Below are 25,169 nucleotides of genomic sequence, written 5' to 3'. Positions count from 1 at the left end.
TGAGTTGATTTTAGTTTATCGTCCCTTTCAGCAGCGAGGCTATATGAGACGTGGACCCACTATTTAATGTGGAATCCGAACCACATGAGCTCCCGCCGGTCTCCCACGCCAAAGGCGCGTACGCTAACCGCTTCTAAGTTGCAGGAATCATGCAACTTATGTTTTCAATTTCTTTTCTTCAGCATTATAAGACTTTATTCACTCTACTATTGTTAACAATTTATATTAATTGAACAATCGGATCAAGTATTAAAATATGGTATGACAGACTTGTTGTCACCTAAGCCTACTGGGTTATCTGTTAACAGAATGAACAGGTATTGAAATCAACATGAGTGCAAAAGAATGAAAAGAGACTGAGGAAAAAAATAAGTGGAAAATATTATATTGTATGTATCATCACTGAAATAAATTAATACTAATTAGCAATGTGTTTTGATGGCAAGTGATTGAATCATTAGCTACCATCTGTATACCTTCTGAAGTGTGAGCAAGAAGTAGTACGTCATTGGCTGATATCAATAAACTAAACAACCCTGTGCATTTTCGACCCTCATACCGATGTATATGACTCAATTGATTTCGTATACAAATAATATTAGCTAGGCCGCGGTGGCTCAATGGTGAAGTGTTTACATCTGGTGTGTGCGTCCCTATGATTCGCTCTTAGATCGGTCAAGTGTGTTTTGTGGTGGACAAACACCATTTGAGTAATTTTCCTCAGAGTTCTACGTTTCCTTCCACTTTCTTCATTCTACCACATTGTTCATTATCATCATCAGTGTCCCCCTTAGCTTCGGAGTATAATCATGGGATGTTAAGAAATATATTAGCCAAACACTTGGACATCACTCTGGATAGATTGTTCACTCTTGAAAAACAATCCAGTTTGATAATACCGGGTGACCACAGTGGCTCACTGGTATAGCAGTCACCTTTGTTGCATGGAGTGTCTGGTTTGAAACCAGCTCTCACCAAGTTGACTTTGTATTAGGCAAACACCATGTGCGTGGATTTTCACGGGTTTCTTCCGTTTTCTAACACTTTCTTCATTCCACCTTATCATTCATTCTAATCAGGGCCGGCCTTAGGAGATGCGGGACCACAGGTTCACAACTAACTTGCACCAAGGACTGTAGAACCATATATATATATATATATATATATATATATATATATATATATATATATATATATATATATATATATATATATATATATATATATATATATATATATATATATACTCCCTGCTGGTCTAGTGGTTATATCCGTTTCCCTTTATAACATCTTTCTTTTTCATCTGCAAAATGTTCTGGTGAAAAAGCTCACTCTGTTCATGGCCTATAGTAACTAATTTTTCAGAGAAATAACTCAAATGGAAATGCAGATACTGAATGAATTTTAAAATACGTATTTCACCCTTGTGTCTCTCAATTTTTCTGTACCAATGAAGATTCTGTACCAATATTTCATAGTTTTCTTCTCTTACAAGTAAACCTATCGATGTCGAAATCTAATTTCTTGACCAAACTTCGGAGAGAAGTGTGGAATATCAATAAACGACCGTAAGCAAAATTTAAAAAGTGCTTCCGTCTATAAAGACGGTCGCAGTTGCCAAAAGCCTGATTGACCAAAATAAGCCATAACAATGTATTTCAACTTTGAAAATTTCATTTTATTTGTAAAACGGGTAAAGGGATGAAAAACAAAAACACATTAACCGCCACCGGGAGAGATTACACATCTATTTGAAGATATGCCTATCATGGCCGCCATCTTGAAGTTGGCCTCTTGTATCTCACTCGACTTTTTTAAATAAGAAGAGGGTCATATAGTATATCAAGTTGAGCTACAATTTTACGAGAAATACAATGGTGAAGTCTATGTTTCCATAAGTTTATAGTTGTAAGACATAATGAAATGCAGATCGATATGAATTTGTTGGTTGAAAGATTTCTTAACAGCTGTATGTCTTTGAAAAGATTTCTAGTAAGGAAAACCGAAAGCTCTATACGTTAGTGAGAAGATTGTAGGGAGTTACTTACGAAAGGTATAATCAGATTGAAATCGTTATCGACTACAGATAAAAATAAATGGTGATGAGACGATCACAAACCTCGCTGATGGAAGATGGACGACATATTTTCCATTTGTATATTTGAGTTAGAAGACAAACCTTCATAAGCAGCCACCTATTCAGTACGCACTAGTATATATTCCGTTTTCCTGACTTCATTTAAAAAAAATCCACGGGTATTTTCACAGGAGAAGGCAAAGTTTGTCCTCTGGTTTTGTATTTTTAAAATAGCTATAATAAGTGTGAGAATATGCAAGGAAGTCGTACTGAGGCTGATTTATTTGATACCATCTCGGTATTCATGGTAGTATCACATGACAATCAGTAAGTATGCCAGGGAGTTTTACTTAGTGGAGTATTCAAAATAAAATAGGTTATACACCCAGAATAATGAGACATATTTTTACTCAAAGTCAAAGACAATATTTTTACACCCAGGGATGTGTGTAAGGAAATTTGGGAGAGTGTTAGGGGTGTTGGGATGGGCAGAATACTCCCTGGACATAATATCAATTTTTACAACAGAAGTTGTAAACGTAAAAAAATAAAGAAACTACTGCAGCATTAAATTCAAAAATATTTACTTATGCCCGGAAACTTCATATAAACTATTCATTTACTTGTTAGACCTTCCCTTGTGGAGTCCATGGCTGTACTTTTATATTGCAATATTTGTTGTGTGTGCTTGACAACCGAGAGTACCAGAGCCATCTTAACGGTGCCATAGTTACTTGGTTGGGGGCTCACAAGCATTGGGGGCCCCGTGAACAGAATAGCATGTATTAATTACAAGTATTAGGATCAAAATTTAGTAATAGGGACCACAACTTACTTGTTTGCTCTAGGGCTTAAATGCTATTGAAACAGCACTGGAGATTAGACCGGACAGTAGAGTAGACAGTACTAGCAAGGGGCCCCTTAGGCGTGAGGCCCGATTGGGAGTAATCAGTCCAATCGGCTTAAGGCCGGTTCTGATTCTAATTACCACCACGTACTTTACTAACACGGCATAAGCGTTGGGAATAAAACTGAAAGATTTCATTTAGGCAGTAACGAAAAAAAGATTACCCAATATATTCACATTTATTCACGTTTATTCAATAATATTCGGAGCAGACAGAAGACGATGAAGTCATTGGAGGTTGGAAACGTGGTGTGTAGCAGAAACAGAAGTGGAAAAGGCTGAGTAGCAGGATCAACATATTAAAAGTCAAGTTGTGAAATGAAGAATGTATACATATATATATATATATATATATATTAGGGTGGTCCAAATTTATATGGGGAAAAATACATTTAGGAATTTTTTTTGGACTCACCCCCTAAAATGGTTCTATATGGAACCAAATTAAGCCAAGAGAAAAATTAGATCCATTGAATAATTTTAAATGGTGCCCCAAACGACCTAAAATTTTCAATGCGTTTACAATACATAGTGTATGCGGAAAAGCTGGAATAAACTCTCGTAATTTAGAAACGGCTAAAGGGAATGAAAATATGTCTTAGATAATGGAACTAGAAGAAGAGACCAACATAATCTTGTATACGTTATCATGGCGGCCGTCTTGAATTCCGCCATCTTGAATTCAGGTCAAAAATTTTAAATAGGAAGAGGGTCATGTGACATATCTTTTTGAGGTAACATTTCACCAGATACACTAATCTGGTATTATTTTCAAGTTACCTGTATTCATGTAAGAGTTATTACGTGTAAAAACAAAATGCTTCATGTAATGTTATTTTATTGCAGTTATAGAACTCAGATATGTAAGAATTTTGGAAGTCTTTTACATAAACTGAAACAAACTGCTTATTTCGCTTTGAACTACAAATAAGGTTTTTTTTTTCATCAAGATGATTCATAGATCATTATGAGAAAAAAGAAAAATTATAACTTGGAAGAAATTGAAATATCCCTTATTTATATAGTATCTTTTTGGTAAGTTATGAATCTTATTTGCTACATAGTTCACTTTGTCGCATATAGGAAAAGATTGTCTGTGGGCCTTTATTATCTTCAAAAGAAACTGCTCCTGACTTTTCGCAACAACGTTGTTGTAATCTTCTATTAGTTACACTCCCCTTTCTGCACACCGTTTGTTACGTGGATGAATTAAACTATTGTCTTTCCTTGAAGATAGTCATTGTTATTTGGCCATGAAGTCGGATCACACTCAAGAAACCCTTTGGGTATTTTAAATCTCTCGAGGAAAATTTGTTTGTTGTAACAAAATCACTGATTTCTCTTTTCACAAGAATTTTTATGGTATCATCTCTTGCGTCAAGCCTCTTTGCTGTTTCACGGTTTCCCCTTATAGTTTTAATTCTTTCAACCACTTTTTTGCTTTTCCATTATGGTAACTCCATCATCAAAAATCCCCAATGCTACGTGTTCCTCCGTCAAGTACCAGAGTCGGTGTGAAAATTCAGAAAGAGCCACTTCAGATAATTCAGCATCCATTTGTCTTTAACTGTACAAATCTTTAAAAAATTGTAGATCTTGTAATGGTGAATGGGATGTTTGATCACATTTAAGCCAACTGTGAACATATAGTCGGATCAGAAAGTGCGTACTATCCGAAGACCCGTTTCTATTTGCTTCGTTAAACGAAATTGTTGGCGAAAGAGGAATATTTTAAATAGTAGCTTGCTTTACCCATCCACCTTATATGGTGAATTGCTCCAGGCAAACGAAAGAAGACTCCCCAAGGAGGTATGCCATTCAAGAATATGATGGTCAGTTCTAAAAATTCCCTGTAATCTTCTCTGCAGTGTCCTGTTTCTACAAGTTTGATAGCAAAATTCAACACTTCATTTCTTACATCGGAAATATTGTTTGTTACATCATCATCATCAATTCCTGGAATAAAGTTAGTGTAATCTATTCTAGACCACTCGTTCTGAAAACACGTCAATAGGAGAAAGTCCGGCCCAGATGCGAACGAAACACAACAGTTATCAAACACACATTTTAAAACTAATTCTTAAATGTGGTGTCTACAAGGAAGGTATTGAAGGTTATTTTGGGGTTACTGCTCTAGCAGAATGCAAGCACCGTTGACAAGATCCATATTGCAACGAGTAGTGTCACAATAAACTGCCTGCACGAACTTTAACATGTTCCATTCTTCAAGCGAATGTACTATAGTAGAATCAATGTTCTTTTCTTGATGACGACAAAATGGGAACACCAATTAGCCTCTCATGACCATCTCCTCTAATAATTGATAACCTGCCGGCAGTCTCTCTGCCAGTCAAATTCAGTAGTAGTTTTCCGTTCCAGTGCACAACTAACGCACCTGATGCACTCTGAAATTGTTTCTTGTAGTTCTGTGCAACTTCACTACAGGTTTTCTCTCAGCATCGGTGAATGGAAGACCCATTTATTGCTAATTCCTTTACATTATGGCCTAATACCTCTGCCGTCGCTGTCAGAATATGTATTGCTGCTCTATGAGTGATCTTTTATCGATTAAGAGCAACACCAGTCTTTGAGTAATAAAATAAGTTTTCCCACTTTTACATCTCTTGGACGCTCCGGGCACACACGCATTCGTGGTTATGCGGGTCCCTGGTTGGATTCTAGCTTGCACCATGGGAGCTTTTTGGTGGGCAAACACCGTGTGCGTGGGTTTTCTCGGAGTTTTGATGTTTTCTCCTACTTTCTTCATTCCACCGTTTCATTCATTTCTCATCGTTACCGTCTCCCTTAGCCTCGATGCATAATCGTGGGACGTTAAACTAGATGTTTCGTTTCAAAACATATTAGTGGTGTTTTTCTTCCAAAAATAAATAGAAATGTAGTATTGAACATTGATAATACTGTACACCATAGGTGTCGACTACATGGGTATGGCCTTGGCTCCGAGACTCCAGCATCTGTTGGAAACTTAATGTGTGCTCATAAAATTAATATCGAAATAACATTTTCATGACATTGACAAAAACTTAGTACATGTGACCGCAAGATTGATTTCATGGGCGGATGAATATACGTTGAATAATTGTTTATCAATATAACTTTTAGCCTCCTTACGTATACGACACATCGAGGATTGAGCGATATAACATTATACTACAACAATAAATCTACATTATAAAATTGAAATTGATTATTTTTGTGGCTCCTAATCTCTTGAACCACCCGACCGATCTCGATCAAATTTTCATCATAGATGCAGTTTGGGCCTGGTAGTGTTTTTATCATTTCACTTTGACGGTGAAACTTAGGGGAGAGGAAAATGGGAGTTATAAAATAATAAATAAAACTTAATAACTTGAAATAAACGAGCAATCTCGATCAATTTTTTAACATAGATGAGGTTCAAGCCTGGAATGTTATATGTCAGTTCACTTTGACGGAGCAACGTAGGGGAGGGGAAGGTGTACAAAAATCAATATGAATAAAAATAAAAGTGACTAAGTTTGTGACTCAATAACTCTTGAACCGATCTCAATCAATTTTTTAACATGTATGAGGTTCTTTCCTGAAAGGTATTTTTTAGAGTTTGTTTCACTTTGATGGTAGAATCTAGGGGAGGAGGAGGGAAAAGGATATATATTAAAACTTAATAACTCTTGAACCACCCGACCGAAGTCGATCTCGTTTTCAACATAGATGAGGATCGGACCTGAGATGATTTCTGTCATATCACTTTGACGTGAGGGCAAGGGGAGGGGAAAGATACTTAAAAATGATCGAAAATGACCGATATTAAAATGGAAACCATAGTTTTGGGGTCGCTGAGAAAAACAGTGACACTTTCGATGCTGTTTAAATCAAAATTCAGCCCCGTAACTTGGCGGAGGGGAGCGGAGGTATATAAAAATGATCGAAAATGACGAATATTAGTGTCGAATCCATAGTTTTCGAGGTCGCTGAGTTGAATACTGACATTTCCGATACCGATTATGACCAAATTCAGCCTCGTAACTTGGGGAAGAGGGAGATACATAATAATGATCAAAAATGACCAAATATTAGTGTCGAATCCATAGTTTTCGGGGTCTCTGACACGAACAGTGACACTTCTGATGTCTTTTAAATCCAAATTCAGCCCCGCAACTTGGGGAGGAGGAGGAGAAAGAAACATAAAAATAATCGAAAATGACCGATATTAGAAAGCGCTTTACTAATAGTAAAAAAGTGATTGACTAACGAAATATATTATTATTATTATTATTATTATTATTATTATTATTATTATTATTATTATTATTAAAATTATTATTTTAGTTTAACCCAACGAAGTGGGTACTTAATGCTAGTAATCCATATTCACAAGTGAGACTTCAAATAACTTGGAGTTTGATGCCGTTATTTTGTATTTCTAATACAGGTAAACAATATTTATATAAATTGAGTTTACACAAAAGACATAGACAATTGAGTCGTTTTCAGTTTTCACTCAAATTATTATAAAATATTAAGAGGTTTGATTATAGTAATCATTAATTTAATTTTCTCTCTTTTTTTTGATCAATATTGCTAAACATATCATCATCATAGCTATTCTGCCATTATTGGCAGTTTATTTGCTTCAAGAGAGAAGGTTCGACGTTCGGCGGTCCTCAGCTAGTCTCTTTGTCTTGACGTAGCAATTTGCTGTTTTAATACCTTACTTCAACTAGTCTGCTTCGCTCCCTCCATCTCTTTCCTTCCACAATACTCTCTAGCACGTCTCTCATAATACAGTTCCTCCTAAGCCAATATCCTAACCAGTTCCTCTTCCTCCTCTTAACAATATCTAAAATTCTTTTTTACTCCTAGTGCTAATATTTCTAACACCTTCTCATTCGTTTTCGTTCAACACAGCTAATTCTCTCCTTTTTTCTCCATGCCCATGTTTCGAAAGTCTGCAATTTTTAAATCGCTTTTGCGTAATGTGCCCCATAGAGTACGTATTGGAATCAGTAAAACAAAGTTTCAATATTTAACTGGACGTTTGTTTAATACAAGGATTAGCTAATCGTGGTTGAAAAGAAAAATCTGATGCCTTTAGAGCGTAAAAAATAATTTGCAATTCATGGTATTTCAATAATCTGTGCCGTTTGCTTTTCTTTCATTCGCCTCAGGGGTAGCCTCCCCAGTTTGGGAACCAGTGTAGTGTTGGATCTGTTATATATATATATATATATATATATATATATATATATATATATATATATAAACACATTACGAAACGTTGGGATTTAGGCATATCTTATAAGTAGTGAAGCGTGGGCACCCATTTAAAAAAAAAAATCATCACCTATTTGTACACTATCATCATACTTACACGACGTTACATTATATTACATTTAGAAACATACATTGTATTTCCGTTACTACTGGTGCATTGTAGAGTTTATTATCCCTTATATCCATAGTAAAATTTACCTATGAGAAGCTTGAGATTTCTTAAATGCAAGACTTGCAAGACTCTTGCATGCAAGACCAAGACCAAGACCAAGACTGGGTGTGCAAGACCAAGACCAAGACCAAGACCAAGACTGGATGTGCAAGACCAAGACCAAGACTGGATGTGCAAGACCAAGACCAAGACCAAGACCACCCTGGTCTTGGTCTTGGTCTTGCATTTGCTCATCACTAGCGACGATTGCCTCCGAAACGCCTTGCCAGGCTGCGAAATTCAATGAAGAACGTCATGGTATTCACAATTAATCTTGTGATAACTTATATTGTGTTCTTTCCCTTCTGTAGGTAAGAGTGAGACCAATATTTTCTTAAAAGGCTCTGTCACCAATGTGTTGTATCCCCAAATCACCTGTCGAACAAAAATTTTGCAGCACTGGGGCGCACAACACAGTATCATAAGTGGTAAACAAAAATCAGTTTATTGTTAAAATGAAGTTAATCTTAATAAATTATCCACCACAGGCTGGCACTGACAGTGAATACGAATGTCAGTTTACACATGCACATTTTATCTGTAGTCAATCGTGCGGAATTGGTGCTTCAACCTAATCGCACTACGGATCTATCCTGAGTAGTAATCCGAACCCTGTCGGGCTATGCTTACGCATTGCAGAAGACGGTATTTCAATACATTATCGCTTGCCATGTCTTTTAGTTTTCAGCGAATTGAAATGCCGATTATGGGGAAATATTGGTCAAACTTCAGGGAATATTTGAAAATATTCAGCGACAAAATAGGCCAAAAATTGAAAAAGAAAATAATTAGCGAGAATGTGTGCTCAAGGCTGTGAAGAAGGTGGCATTTATTCTGGAGAAAACCGATGTTTGTATTCATTGTCGCTAGCCAAATTTTTGTTTTTGGCCACATTTGGCCGATTATCTTAAAATGCTCCTTGAAGTTTGGTCACTATTTTCCAACAATTGCCATAATATCCGTTGACAAATTATTAAAAAAAAAAAAATAGTGATGTGATATTGAAATACCGTCTTTCACAGAGGCCGACTGGGTTCGGAGACTTTTTTATCTTAGTTCCGCGATCAAGCGTTTCGGAGATAAATGCCAGTGTTCAATTTGAAGGTGCCCACACAGGAAAGTACTATTTGAATGATAATACAGTCAAATAGGGGTGGCGTCTATCAGCCTATCGACGCAATGTGTGAAGCTGAAGGCATTTTCAAGTTGTAAAACATCATTAACCTTCACCCCCTCCATAATAAATGTCCTTATTTTGCAAAATGCATATGTTTTGATCTCACAACTGTGCTGCGTAGTCAAGAAAACCCCCCGATACCAAAAATAAAGCATGTATCTAAAAAAAAAAAAAAAATAGTTACTTCAAACCTTTTGCAAAATCTGTTCAATTTTGAACTTTGAATGCTCGTAGTTCTAACACGCTTCCGATCGAAAATTTCTCTGTTTGCGTAATTGTTTCATATGTAAAAACGAGTCGATTGAGCATAGTATCAATATGAAGTCAGAGTAACACCTCGCGACTTTGCCTAGTTAGTATGGGTTTTGATTTTAAACTATTCGAGACAAGAAATTAGATTTAGTAATTCTTTGTCATAATTGGTAAATATCTTTAATATCATAGAAAGAAACAGGAAGTAAAACAAATTATTGTCAACAATCTGGAAATTGAATATGTATTTTAATATATTTTATATATATTTATTTGTACTTGTCTCTATGATTTTGCAGGTAAACTTGATCTCCCGTAATGGTAACAACTTGGAATACTGTATTGGAGTCCTTATATCAGACATCTGGGTTCTCTCGTCTGGAAGCTGTGCCAAACCGTATGAAATCCACTGTTTTATGATAGGTTGCGCAACTTTGTTCAACGAAATACTAAATTAATATCCAATATAAGTATTATGTAATTAAAAGTAACCATTTAATTGTTTGATTTAATTTGTGTAACTAGAACGGGTAACGTATTATTTGTGTAATATACATACATCGGAATAATTTATTTTATAGTAACAAGCTCTTGCCTCCAAGCCTTAGGCTTCACTGTACACTTTAGGTTGTCCTGTTTTGAAATAATTAAATTGAAGAATATAGTTTTTAAGTTGTAGTTAAATCTGCAAATTGCCTGTTCGCCAGCGACATCTGTTGCCATCAGGTAGGCAGCGCTAATAGTGACATCTATTAGCTTGACAGTTTATTATTAGGAATTAGCGTTACACAGGGACTGACAAGTTCTGCAATTATAAATAAGGTTCTATGATTTATTAAGAGCTCTTATAGCTCATAATAGTTTAAAATATTCTTTACAATAATGACATAAATTTATTACATGAGTTATCTTAAGACATTTTCTCACCAAAACATACAGAAAATAATAATTTGCATGACTTAGATAAAAAAAAAAAAGTAGTGGCAGCGCTGCCATAATTCTTTCTTGGTAGTAAATAACAGTTATATTACTTTAATGTAATACCCACTACGATCTTCTACCACATCGTTAGCACGTTTATCCTTGATAATGTTTCACAGGGGCCACCGCATGATAGTGATACAAGAATAATTTCTCGTCTTGTCTCACAAATGAGATGAGAAGTATATTTCTAAATTCGAGTCCAGACGATAAATTTCAGGAGTCTTGTTGGCAACACTATTCACCCATTCTTAGATTTCACACACTGTTTTTGGTATTACATAATTCACAGTGTATTAAAATGCATTTAAACCTATAAATTGATAAAGTGGTTGTAAGTATAATGTAATAAACATGGTTTAAGTGTAAATCTTGCAATTTAATACATTATAATCGTACTCTATTTCCTATATAATTGAACATGATAACTTGAAAATTTAAAAGTGGAAATGGATAGATGTAAAATGAACAGAAGGGTTTCAGTGATGTGTACTGGCCAGAAGAAGGCGAGATACTATTAAAATATTACACAGTATTCTGTTCAAGTGACGTTCAAGCCGAAGATGGTGACGTGATAGCAATGAGGAACGAAGTAGCAAAAAGTATAAAAAATGAATACTGCAGTGACCGTTTAATGTTTGTAAAGCTAAGTGCAAATCAGTGGATACTGTGATAATACATGATAACAACTCACGATGATGACAATGAAGTAAAAGTAATATACAACAATATTTGTGACATATTGCATCAGGAGGAAAGAGTTAAGGCCAACGCCATAATAATGAGTAATTTGAACAGCGTAGTAGGATGAACTACGAGTAAGATGGTGGGTCCAATTGGACTAGATAGAAGAAACGCACGGGACCAGATGCTTATTGGCTTCTGTAAGCAATGTGATATGGCGGTGATGAATACGTGGTTTATTTAAAAAAAAAAGAACAAGTTGTACATGTAGAAAAGTCCAGGAGAGAAGAAGCACAACCACATTGATTGCATTCTTGTCAGTCCAAGTTTCAGGAATAGGATACGAGACGTGAAGACTCTACCAGGAGCAAATATTGATTCTGACTACAATCTTCTAGTAGCTTAAGTGCAAAACTGGTTAAAGTCAATCAACAAAAATGGGGAAAGGAATAAAAATGTAACTTAGAGCGATTAAGAAATATGATCAGTGATGTAAAAGAAGAGATTGAAGGAAAAGTCTGTACAATTGGCGATATAGTAGGCAGTATAGAAAATGATTGGGGAAAAGTTAAATACATTCTACTAGACACACCCCACAACAACATTGGCATAATGGAAAGATCACTGAGAAAACCATGGATAACTGAAGCGATGCTTAAGATGAAAGAGCACAAAAGGACGAAAACCACAGACTTCAAAGAATACAGAAGTGTGTATAATGAAAAGAGAAATTGACAAGGTCAAAAAGAAGTACATGGAACAAATATGTGGAGAAATAATGTAACTTCAACGGCGCAGAAGATATTGTCTGATGTATCAGAAAGCATAAGAATTAGGAAGAAAAACTAACAAAAGTATACGCACGTTTGGAATCGTAGATCGACAAGGTAAGGTAGTTGCTTACCATTAAAGAATCCTTTGATACTGGGAGAAATACATCAAGGATCAATATGACCAGAAGAACCACCCGAAAGGTATTGCGATCGAAGCAGAGGAACAAAAATTATCCAATATATTGAAAAGTGAACTAGTACAAGCCATCAAAGACATGAGAAGGAAGAAGACCACTGGAGACAATGACATCAGCGAATTTGCTCAAGGTATTAGGAGACAAATGCAATTAAAGGACTGACGTCACTTATTAATAATATCTACCTGAATGGAGAATGACCAAAGAATTTTCTTGTTGTTATGGTACTTACATTACCTACGAAAAATCATGTAAAGAAATAAAGTGACCACGGAAGCATTAGTCTTATTTCTCACACTGAAAATATTATTGCACCCATACTGGACAGGCAGCACAGGCAGCTGGAAAGTAACATAGATGTTGGAGGAAGAACAATTTGGATTCCGGAAGGAAAAGGCACCAGAGATGTTACTGGGTTGATTAGAATTATATCACAATGAGCTAAAAGCAAGGAGTAAGGAAAGAGTTGTGTTTATGCTTCATCGGCTGGTAGAAAGCTTTCGACTAGGTCAATTGAACCTAACTTCTGAAGATGTTTTTAAAAAAACAGAGTCAACTGGAGAGACCGACGACCCATTCGCAACCTGTACATAGCACAATGAGTGAAGTTGCGCTTGAATCAGTGGAAAACTAATAGTGTGGGGATTGAAAGAGAAGTCAGACAAGGATGTAGTATGTCATCCCAATTATTCAACGTTTACAGCGAATGCTTAATGAAGGAAGCATTAATGGGAGTTAGAGATTTCAGGATTAAAGGATAGATGATTAACAAAGTTAGATATGCGGATGACATTGTTATTATAGCTTCAGCCAAGAAAGGACTACAAGAGATGGTGGACAAAATAGTTGACACTGGAAAACAATATGGAATGGCATTCAACATCGAAAATTCGAAAATCACTAGAATATCCAATAGAAATGCACTCTTACGGGTCAGAGTAAAACAAAGAGAATTTGAAGTGATCAGTAATTTCAAATATCTTGGAAATATTTTGACGAGAGACGCTTAATGAGCCGAAGAGATCAGGTGAAGAAATTCCGTACCCAAAGAGGCATCCAACATGAAAAGATCACTCTAACTAGCAGGACTAATATTGGACTAAGGAAGAAGTTGGTTAGGTGCTATATATGAAGTATTGAGTTGTATGGTTCAGAGACTTGGGGATTACGAAAGTTGGAGAAAAAATATATAGACAACTTCGAAAGGTAGTGTTGGAGGAAGATGGAGAAGTAACAAACGAAGATATTTTAAAACGGTTAGGAGAGAAGAGGACACTTCTAACCAGCATCCGTAGGAAGGCCAATTAGATTGGACACATCTTCTGAATAGTCTTCATACCGCCATAGAGGAAAAGATGCAACGAAAACGAGGAGTAGGAAGAACATACTAACTGATGATGATTTAAAAATAGAAGAAAATATTGGCAGTTAAAAGAGGAAGCTGAACCTAAATAATAATAATAATAATAATAATAATAATAATAATAATAATAATAATAATAATAATAATAATAATAATAATAATAATAATAATACCATTAATTCCCGGATCTGCTATCAGGCAGAATACTTAAAAATAATAATAGTGTATTTTGAATATATAACTCCCTATTTTAAGTAAAGCTAAGAAATGAAGATCCGAAGTTAGAGCTTCGCCATATCCGAAACCTTCGTTTGTTAGGTAATTATATGATTTAGGCTTAAACCTTTTATGCAATACTTATTTAACTATTAAACTGCTTCAACTATGTATGTGATATTCAGTTATTTTTTTTACCACATATATTAAGCAAAGTAATTCCATGTTCAAAAGTAAGTAGCGAACTTTTCATGTGATTTAATTTTTAATGGAATGATTTTGGTCATTATTTAATTAATTTGTATGTTATTATCTCTTTTACATTACTTACCGCATATGTAAGATGTCGAAAATTTAGTTAGTATCTTTGCATTTCATACTCTGAAAATTTACTCCTTAAAATCAGTTACTAGATAGTTCTGAGAGTTGTAAAATAATCTTTGTTTCGTTTGGGTACGAACATTGATTAAGAATAAGGAATATGAATGGTATGTGTCCCATAAGTCCGTTTACATTAGGCTATCTCGGTAACTATTGAAGATACGAAAAAATAAGAGAGCAATGTTATTGCAAAGTATGTGTTTTCAATCTAAAATATTGGAATTTTCGGAACTGGACCAACCGTTTGGGCTTTACATTGGTATAGCGCCCAATGGTAAAGAAAAATGCAACGTTGCCACGTCTTTGTTGGACAACAATGAAGGCAAGTGCTTATGGTTTGAAGTATCCTGGACCAAGGAGAATAGAAGGGACGGCCACAATGAAGGATATGAAGGATATGGCCACACGCAAAGCCAATTCAAGGCAGTGTCGTCATCATCAGAAGGAGAAGGACAAGTACGAAAAATTAATTGAATTGAATTTATTCATGGTAAGCTGGTATTAATTGCTTAGTGATGTCAATGAGACGGGACAAGAGACAACTGAATAAAATTAGAAAGGACCTAAAGGCCAAAACTAGAGAAAAGTAGATAAACATGAGTTATCATAATACAAGTTAAACAGGTACTGCGACCATGTGAGTGCTTTAAAACAGATGCAACAACTTTTAAGCTATAAACTCCTAACAAATGTATTCTGCTTGCTACTAAGACAACTTTGAACGATACAATTCAATTCTACTTATTGCGGCACTTAGACCCTGTCTCATTATTCAATTGTTGTCTTGTTTAGAAACAGAAGCGCCAGTATCGTCACTTTTCCAGACGTGTTCAAACGAGACAGATTAATTATCTCCTATCCAGCCGCTGGTGCATGGGAAGCGTACCTGCCTGCCACACGGCATTTGGGTAGGCTAAATATGGCATTAACCCTGCTTACAGAACATCCTGACTAAGGTTTCTCCTGGTTTTGCTCGGTCTCCCCAGATGCATGCCAGGATGGTCCCTTTTCTAAGGCTAGGGCCGCTTTCTTCTCCAGTCCTAAGCACACCTAAAGGATCGATGTGACTTTAGAGTGGAGGCTCAATCTTTCCTTGTGTCATTTCATTGAACAAATACATATATACAGTTTCTTGACTGGTAAGCATCATTATTCATTTGCAGTTCTCGTCTTAGCTCGTAAACGTATTGCCTCATGTCATTTCGTTGAATGATTGTCTAGTGTCGTGTATAAGTTTTTGATACGAGACCAGACATGAGAATGTTCTGATCTCGTAAATAATACTACTTATGTAATTGCAAAGGGATTTAAAATGTAGAAGCCAGCTATTTGAGATGTACCATCCCAGCATTCTTCTTATGGGCATCAATGCCATACCATCCTTGTTCCTTTGACAAATGAATGATATGAGGAGAAAGGACTGCGATACTCACAAAAAGCATACCGCACGTAACCTAAGGCATTCATACCAGTCATTACCTGTTGTAAGATTCTGAAAGAGGTAAAACAATGCAGCAACTGTTCTCAGCGTAGAAGATGTTCGAAGTGATGTCCACCTTGCTGTGCATAAATTGCCATACAATGTCGCAAACTAGCCCTATGGTAATATCAGCGCAGGCTTCACGAATATTGTGTTGTAGAGCAGCAATTGTACGCGGGTGATCCCTGTAAACAACGGATTTTAAGTGGCCCTACGGAAAAAATCAAGCATCGAGAAATCAGGCGATCTCGGTGGCCATTCCACCAGACCTCGACGCCCGCCCCGATGTCCACAAATTGCTGCATCCAACCATTGCCGAACACTGAGACTGAAGTGCGGTGGCGTACTATCGTGTTGGCAGTAAAATTGCTGGTGGTTTGTGAGAAGCCAAACAAGGTTTCAGTATTGCTTGTAGCAGTTTTTGATAGGACTCGCCTGTTAATCTCTCCTCTAGGGACACAGGATCCACTAAAACATTACCGTGAATTGCATACCACATATTTATACGAGGTTCAACTTGATTATGGGAAACTTCGACAACATGAGATTTGCTGTCTGCCCCATACACGTAATTATGTCTATTAACAGTTCCATTAAAGCGAAATGTGGCCTCGTCGGAAAACATGATGTTAGTCGCAAGGTTGGGTTGTTTATGTTATGTGCATGTGAACCATTCACAGAATTTACGCCGTCGGTACGGCGCACAAAATGTGCATTGAAAAAGGTTTTTGCGCAGAATTCTTTGAACAGACATCCGGCTAGTATTACTATCTTGAGCCACCTTCTGTATCGATCGCGTTGGACTGCACGTAACTGTAGCCAGAATGTCAGCGAATGTGCCATTGCCGGTTACAGATCGCTTTATGCCAGAGCGAGGTTGGTCCAAGACACTGCAAGTATCCTTGAAGCGTGTCAACTTGCCAATCATTGTATGTGATGACAATGGGAGCTCTGGTTGGCGGTGATGAAACTGTTCCGCAGCCGCACGTATGCTCAAACCGGACGTGTGAAAGATCATTTCCGCTTTATTCCGCTTTCGCCGTATGGAAGCCAATTCAATGCATCACTTGAATGCAACACACACTTCAGCACCAATTCGACAAACAACGACACAACAACTAAACAGGAAGTGAAAGATGATTGGCGCGCTGCTCGTGCTTGATTACGTGAGTCACTGCCACTCGGACAAAATAGGCGTATAATGGCATTATGCTTATTTTAAGAAAATCGCTCAACAGTGCTTTCTGCAATATTAGACGGTTTCGTCTTGCTTCTGCCTACCTTCAACGGAATTTCCTATCAAATAACGCGCATTTGAAAAGTTACTTAGTCCCAATTCAGTCATTTCTTTTTCCTTTCTTCATTTACTTCATTTCGACTATTTCCCAGTTTCTATACAGTTCGCCGTAGCTCAAGAACACGATATAGGCTATTCATGCGGTCATGGTTCAAAAATCGGTTACGACATTAGTTCATTTTTAACTGCTCTCGTGTCTGGTGGCACAATGGCATAAGTGTTTTTTGAAGCAGTACCCTTTTTATGTACTTTCATTTATTTAATAAGTAGATGACGAACTCTGATACCCCTTGCATGACTTGCATTTTCTTGATGATTGATGACATTTGTCAAAGGAAGAAGAATGGTATGCCACTGTCACCAATCACACCAATACAGGGATAGTACATCTCTTATAGCAGGCTTCAATACTTTTTAATCTCTTTTTAATGACATAAGTAATATTCCTCACGAGACCAGAACATTCTCGTGTCTTGTCTCGTCTCGAAACTAATACACGACACTAGACAATCATTCAACGAATGAGATGAGGCAACAAGTTTACGAGCAGAGACGAGAGCTGCAAATGAATAATGATGCTCATCATCCGAAAATCTTTATTTGTTTGATCAAGGAAATGACACAAAGGGAGATTGGGCCTCTACTCTACGGTCGCATGGGCCCTTTAGGTGAATTTAGGACTGGAGAAGGAAGTGGCTCTGGCCTGAGAGATGGGACCATCCTGGCTGCACCTAGGGGGACCGCGGAAAACCAGAAAAAAACTTAATCAAGATGTCCTGTAAGCAGAGTTAATGCCACATTTAGCCTACCCAAATGCCGTGTGGAGGCAGGCACGCTTCCCATACACCAGCGCCTGGGAAGGAGATAATTAATCTGTCTCTTTTGAACTCGTCTGGAAACGTGACGATACTGGCGCCTCTGTTTCTAACTGAGACAACAATTGGTAATGAGACAAGATCTAAATGCCGCAATATGCAGAATTGAATTGTATAATTGAAAGTTGTGTTAGTAGCGAGCAGAATAATTTGTAAGGAGTTTACAGCTTAAAAGTTGTTGTTTCTCTTTTCTACTACTCACATGGTCGCAGTATCTGTTTAACTTGTATTACGATAACTCATGTTTATCTACTTTTCTCTACTTTTTTTTTTTTTTTAGTTTTGGCCCTTAGGCCCTTTCTAATTTTATTCATCTATTATCTAATCATTATCATTATTATCTAATTCTCTTGTCTCGTCTCATTGACACCACTAAGCAATTAATACCAGTTTTCCATGAATAAATTCAACTCAATTTCTTTTACGTACCTGCCCCTCCCCTTCTGATGGTGACGCCACTGCCTTGAATTGACTTTGCGTGTGGCCCTTCTTCATATCCTTCATTGTGGCCGTCCCTTCTATTCTCCTTGGTCCAGGATACTTCAAACCACAAACACTTACCTTCATTGTTGTCCAACAAAGACGTGGCAACGTTGCATTTTTCTTTACCATTGGGCACTATACCAATGTAGAGCCCAAACGGTTGGTCCAATTCCGAAAATTCCAACATTTTAGGTTGAAAATACATACTTTGCAATAACATTGCTCTCTTATCATTTTTTCGTATCTTCAATAGTTACCGAGATAGCCTATGTGAACGGACTTACGTCATACGCTATATATATATTTCAGCGTTTTTCTGTTTAGACTGAGTTTTGTGTAGCAAAATGTGAAACAAATTTAAAATTAACATGGCAATTTGTAAGTTTTGTATCGCACTCTCGGCAGCCTAGAAAAACATTATTGTTTTTATTATTATTTCATACAATGAAATAATAAACATTTTCTATTCATGATAAAGAAGTATGATAATGAAAAGCAAAGTAAGGAAAATTAAGAATATTTTGAAAAAGTTCTAGCTTTACATTCTACAGATTGTTGAAGGTGGTAGCAGGCCCGTGCTGGCCCACCGGGACACCGGGACCTGTTCCGGTGCGCCCTCCTAAACATCACATTATAAATAAATGTGTAAGTTTTTTTTTTTTTTTTTTATAATAAATTCTTACAGTTGTTGTTGATAAAAGAACCCGTCATAAGTGCAGTGCACTCTTTATATAAGGTTATTCATTACGTCCAAATAGTTTGTGTCTAAAACGGTAGATGGCGCCACCGTCACCAATGTTAACATATGCAACTAATAAAATTAAAACAATCAAAAATAAAATGAACAATTCAAAAATTAAGCAAAAACGGATATAATCTGGTTAATGGACGTTACAAAATCTAGGGAATGGTACGTGTCGATTTCACTTATTGTTATTAGTTTCATTGTTAGAGGCCACCATTGTTAAGTAAACAATCAACTTTATCTGCCGTACTTTCTACCAGAAACTGACCAAACTTTACACACCCATTTAAGATTGAAATATCTAGGGAATGGTACGTGTCGATTTCACATATTGTTGTTAGTTTCATTGTTGAAGACCACCATTGTTAAATAAACAATCAACTTTATGTGCCACACTTTCTAAAACAAACTGACCAAACTTGGCACACCCATCCAATTAGCACAGATACATCTAGCGAATGGTACCTGTCGTATGTTCGACAGGTTTCATTGTTCGAGGAAACCATTGTTAAACAAACAATTGCTGGATTTTTCCATTGTTAAATAAACAATTAACTTTATCTGCCATACTTTATACTACAAACTAACCAAACTTGGCATACTCATTTACAATTGAGACATCTAGGGAACCGTACGTGTCTATTTCACTTATTGTTGTTAGTTTCATTGTTAGAGGACATCATTGTTAAATAAAGAATCAACTTTATCTGCCACACTTTCTACCAGAAACTGACAAAACCTTGCACACTCATTTAAGATTGAAATATCTAGGGAAAGATATGTGTCGGTTTCTCATATTGTTGTTAGTTTCATTGTTCAAGACCATCATTGTTAAATACACAAGCGTTGGATTTCTACATTGTTAAATAAACGATCATCTTCATCTGCCATATTTTCTAACACAAACTGACCAAACTTGGCGCACCCATTGGATTACCACAGAGATATATACTGAATGGTACCAATCAATTTCTCATATTGTTGTTAGCTTCATTCTTCAAGGCCACCATTGTTAAACAATCGTTGGATTTCTCCATTATTAAATAAACAATCAACTTTATCTGCCATACTTTCTACCAGAAACTGACCAAACTTGCACAATCATTTACGATTGAGATGTCGATGGAACGGTACGTGCCGATTTCACTTATTTTTGTTAGTTTCATTCTTAGAGGCCACCATTTTTAAAAAACAATCAACTTTATCTGCCACACTTTCTACCAGAAACTGACCAAACTTTGCACACGCATTTAAGATTGAAGTATCTAGGGAATGGTACGTGTCGATTTCACATATTGTTGTTCTTTCATTGTTAGATGCCACCATTGTTAAATAAACAATCAAGTTTTTCTGCCACACTTTCTACCACAAACTAACCAAAATTTGCAGAATCATTTAAGATTAAGATATCTATGGAATGGTATGAGTCGATTTTACATATTGTTGTTTGTTTCATTGTTAGAGGCCACCATTGTTAAACAAACAATCAACATTAATGGCCATACGTTCTACCAGAAACTGACCAAACTTTGCACACCCATTTAAAGTTGAAATATCTACGGAATGCTATGTGTCGATTTCACATATTGTTGTTAGTTTCATTGTTGTAAGACACTATTGTTAAATACATAATCGTTGGATTTCTTCATTATTAAACAACAATCAACTTTATCTGCCATGTTTTCTACCACAAACTAACCAAACTTGCACAATCATTTACGATTGAGATGTCGATGGAACGGTACGTGCCAATTTCACTTATTGTTGTTACTTTCATTCTTAGAGGCCACCATTTTTAAAAAACAATCAACTTTGTCTGCCACACGTTCTACCAGAAACTATCCAAACTTTGCACACGCATTTAAGATTGAAATATTTAGGGAATGGTACGTGTCGATTTCACATATTGTTCTTTCATTGTTAGATGCCACCATTGTTAAATAAACAATCAAGTTTTTCTGCCACACCTTCTTCCACAAACTAACCAAATTTGCACAATCATTTACGATTGAGATATCTATGGAATGGTATGGGTCGATTTCACATATTGTTGTTAGTTTCATTGTTAGAGGACACAATTTTAAGTAAAGAATCAACTTTTTCTGCCGTACTTTCTACCACAAACTGACCAAACTTTATACATCCATTTAAGATTGAGATATCTAAAGAATAGTACGTGTCGATTCCACATATTCTTGTTAGTTTCATTACTGAAGGCCTACATTGTTAAGTAAACAGTCAACTTTATCTAACAAACTTTCTAACACAAACTGATAAAACTTGGCACACCCATCGGATTACCACAGAGATATCTACTGAATGGTACCAATCGATTTCACATGTTGTTAGTTTCACTGTTCGAGGCCACCATTTTAAAACAATCGTTGGATTTCTCCATTATTAAATAAACTATCAACTTTATCTGCCATACTTTATACTACAAACTAACCAAACGTGGCATACTTATTTACGATTGAGATATCTATGGAATGGTACGTGTCGATTTCATTTATTGTTGTTAGTTTTATTGTTAGAGACCGCCATTTTTAAATAAACAATCAACTATATCTGCCATACTTTCTACCAGAAACTGACCAAATTTTGCATACCCCTTAAAAGTTGAAATATCTACGGAATGCTATGTGTCGATTTCACATGTTGTTGTTAGGTTCATGATTGATGGCCACCATTTTTAAATACAGAATCGTTGGATTTCTCCAGTGTTAAGTATACAGTCAACTTTTGTCTGCCATATTTTCTACCAGAAACTAACCAAACGTGGCACACTCATTTACGATTGAGATATCAATGGAATGGTACGTGTCGATTTCACATATTGTTGTTAGTTTCCTTGTTGAAGGCCACCGTTGTTAAGTAAACAATCAACTTTATCTTTCGTACTTTCTACGAGAAAATGAAGAAACTTTGCACACCCATTTAAGATTGCAGTATCTAGGGAATGGTACGTGTGGATTCCACATATTGTTGTTAGTTTCATTGTTGAAGACCACTATTCTTAAATAAACAATCAACTTTATCTGCCATAGTTTCTAAAACAAACTGACCAAATTTGGCACACCCATCGGATTTGCACAGAGATATCTACTAGTCGATTTCACATATTGTTTTTAGTTTCATTGTTCGAGGCCACCAATATTAAATAAACAATCGTTGGATTTCCCCATGGTTAAATAAACAATCAACTTTATCTGCCACACTTTCAACCACAAACTAACCAAACTTGGCACACTCATTTACAATTGAGACATCTATGGAACAGTACGTGTCGATTTCACTTATTGTTGTTAATTTCATTGTTAGAGGCCACCATTATTAAATAAAGAATCAACTTTATATGCCATACTTTCTAGCAGAAACTGACCAAACCTTACACACTCATTTAAGATTGAAATATCTAGGGAAAGATATGTGTCGATTTCTCATATTGTTGTTAGCTTCATTGTTGAAGACCACCATTGTTAAATACACAATCCTTGGATTTCTACATTGTGAAATAAACGATCAACTTTATCTGCCATACTTTCTACCACAGACTAACCAAACTTTGCACACCCATTTAAGATTGAAATATGTAGGAAATAGTACGTGTTGATTTCACATATTGTTCTTAGTTTCATTGTTGGAGGCCACCATTGTTAAATAAAGAATCAACTTTATTTGCTATATTTTGTACCAGAAAGTGACCAAACTTGGCACACCAATCGGATTACCACTGAGATATCTAGGGAATGGTACTTGTCGATTTCACATATTATTGTTAGTTTTATCGTTTAAGGCCACAATTGTTCAATAAATAATTGTTGGATTTCTCCATTGTTAAATAAACAATCAACTTTATCTGCCATACTTTTTACCACAGATTAACCAAACTTAGCACACTCCTTTACGATTTAGATATCTATGAAATGGTACTTGTCGATTTCACTTGTTGTTGTTAGTTGCATTGTTAGAGGCCACCATTGTTAAGTAAACAATAAACTTTATCTGTCATACTTTCTACCAGAAACTGACCAAACTTTGCGTACCTATGTAAGATTGAAATATCTATCCTATGGTTCATGTCGATTTCACATATTGTTTTAATTACGTTGTTGGAGACTACCATTGTTAAATAAACGATTCACTTTATTTTCCATACTTTTTACCACAAGCTGACCAAACTTGTCATATTTACAATTCAGATATCTAGAGTGGTACATGTCGATTTCCCATATTGTTGTTAGTTTCATTGTTGGAGGCCTCCATTTTTAAATAAACAGTAAACTATTTTCCATACTTGCTACCAGAAACTAAGCAAACTTTGCTTACCTATTTACGATTGAAATATCTATGGAATGATACATGTCGATTATCAAGGGCTAACAAGCTCTAGCCAAATTGTGTGTAATACATCAGTATGCGTTGGGATCAAACGATAAGTATTCGTGATCAAACGAGCTGGACAAATTCCGATTGAATTTGTTTTCATGGTGGCTGTGGTGGAGGGGCTAACAGGTCATCGGTAAATGTTATTGTTCGGAAAATGGAATAGTATATATATATATATATATATATATATATATATATATATATATATATATATATATATATATATATATATATATATATCATTCAGAACTTTGTTGCGCCAGAACTTGTTTATAGCCAGTGTGAACTAGTTGTGTGCCTCCAGATTTTTTTTTGTCTCAGGTGGAGCGGGATGGCCCCCTACAGCGTTCCTAGAATTACACTCTAAAAGCCCACAGTGTTCCTAGAATTGCACTCTAAAAGCCCCTCCCATACAACTGACCTGTGCTTCCCAGCAGTCACCTCACATTTGAACTCTGTTGAGATTCTATGTAAGTTTGTCGGCTGTACGTACAAATTCAGAGAATAAACATGTATTAGGGAATGAGAAGTTCTCGAAATAAATTTGCAAGCTGAATATTTTTTCGCGACATAAGTGAAGAGTAATTATATACCCTTGAAGAGTACCCTGGAGAGTAAGAAAGCTCTAAGCAAAATAATCATTGAATAAATAGCAATGTAATCACAGTAATGTGTATATATGGCATGTTGTATTTCTACCAGATTGTCAGAGCACTAATTATCTCATTTTTTGATGTGAGCGATCTCGCTATCGAATTTCCAGAAGAACATTAAAAAAAAAAGTTGTATTTAGGTCTATTCCATTTTAAACAAACGAAATACGTTGCGTAAAAGAATTTTCCATGTTAAAATATTTTATGGGTAGAGTAGTTTGTGTGGGATTTGATTGTTATTGCATGTATCTATTGCATGCTGAATGGGTAGCTGGGAAAGCAGCCAGGATATTCATTCTGACGGTTGCAAGCCCATGAAAATACAGAGCAACAGTTACTCCAAGGGAGTAGATAATAGATAAAAATTCTTAAAACAACCGTGGGGGAGAGAGCCGAAAATTTGGGCCAGAATCACCTGTATACAGCTCTCATTGTTGAGACACTAAATTTTTTCAATTACTCGTATACGGAAGATAAACATTACGAAACTATTTTTATTTATTTATTTATTTATTTATTTATTTACTTATTCCTCGGGGGGTAGTCTATCTCAGAAAATTACGATTAGCATAATTCTATGTTTCAGGAGTGCGCTTCGAACCCACCCCCCAGAGGCGTTTTTTTGGGCCGGCGAACTATACCTTGTCCGCAGGTCCACACATTAATTAAAGTATATGTAACACACATGTACGTGTGTGTGTGTGTATGTATATATATATGTGTGTATATATGTATGCTAAATGTAAAATAT

At 36.0% G+C, this 25,169-nt stretch overlaps 1 protein-coding gene across 2 annotated transcripts in view; it reads left to right on the top strand.

Annotated features, from left to right (window-relative positions):
• LOC145688960 (glandular kallikrein-3, submandibular-like) overlaps positions 1–10,366 on the top strand; it is a 110,165-nt gene extending 99,799 nt beyond the window's left edge. For both annotated transcript variants that reach the window (XM_081763122.1, XM_081763121.1), the window contains exon 8: positions 10,201–10,366. In XM_081763122.1, the coding sequence (XP_081619248.1) occupies positions 10,201–10,359 (159 nt within the window). In that variant the 3' untranslated portion in view covers positions 10,360–10,366. The remainder of the gene's footprint in view (positions 1–10,200) is intronic.
• The last annotated feature ends 14,803 nt before the right edge of the window (positions 10,367–25,169 follow it).

This window comes from Thermobia domestica, chromosome 7 (assembly GCF_964235325.1).
Source record: "Thermobia domestica chromosome 7, izTheDome1.hap1.1, whole genome shotgun sequence".
Lineage (NCBI taxonomy): Eukaryota > Metazoa > Arthropoda > Insecta > Zygentoma > Lepismatidae > Thermobia > Thermobia domestica.
The sequence above is the reverse complement of the archived record's forward strand: the minus strand, read 5'-3'. Positions and strand labels throughout refer to the sequence as shown.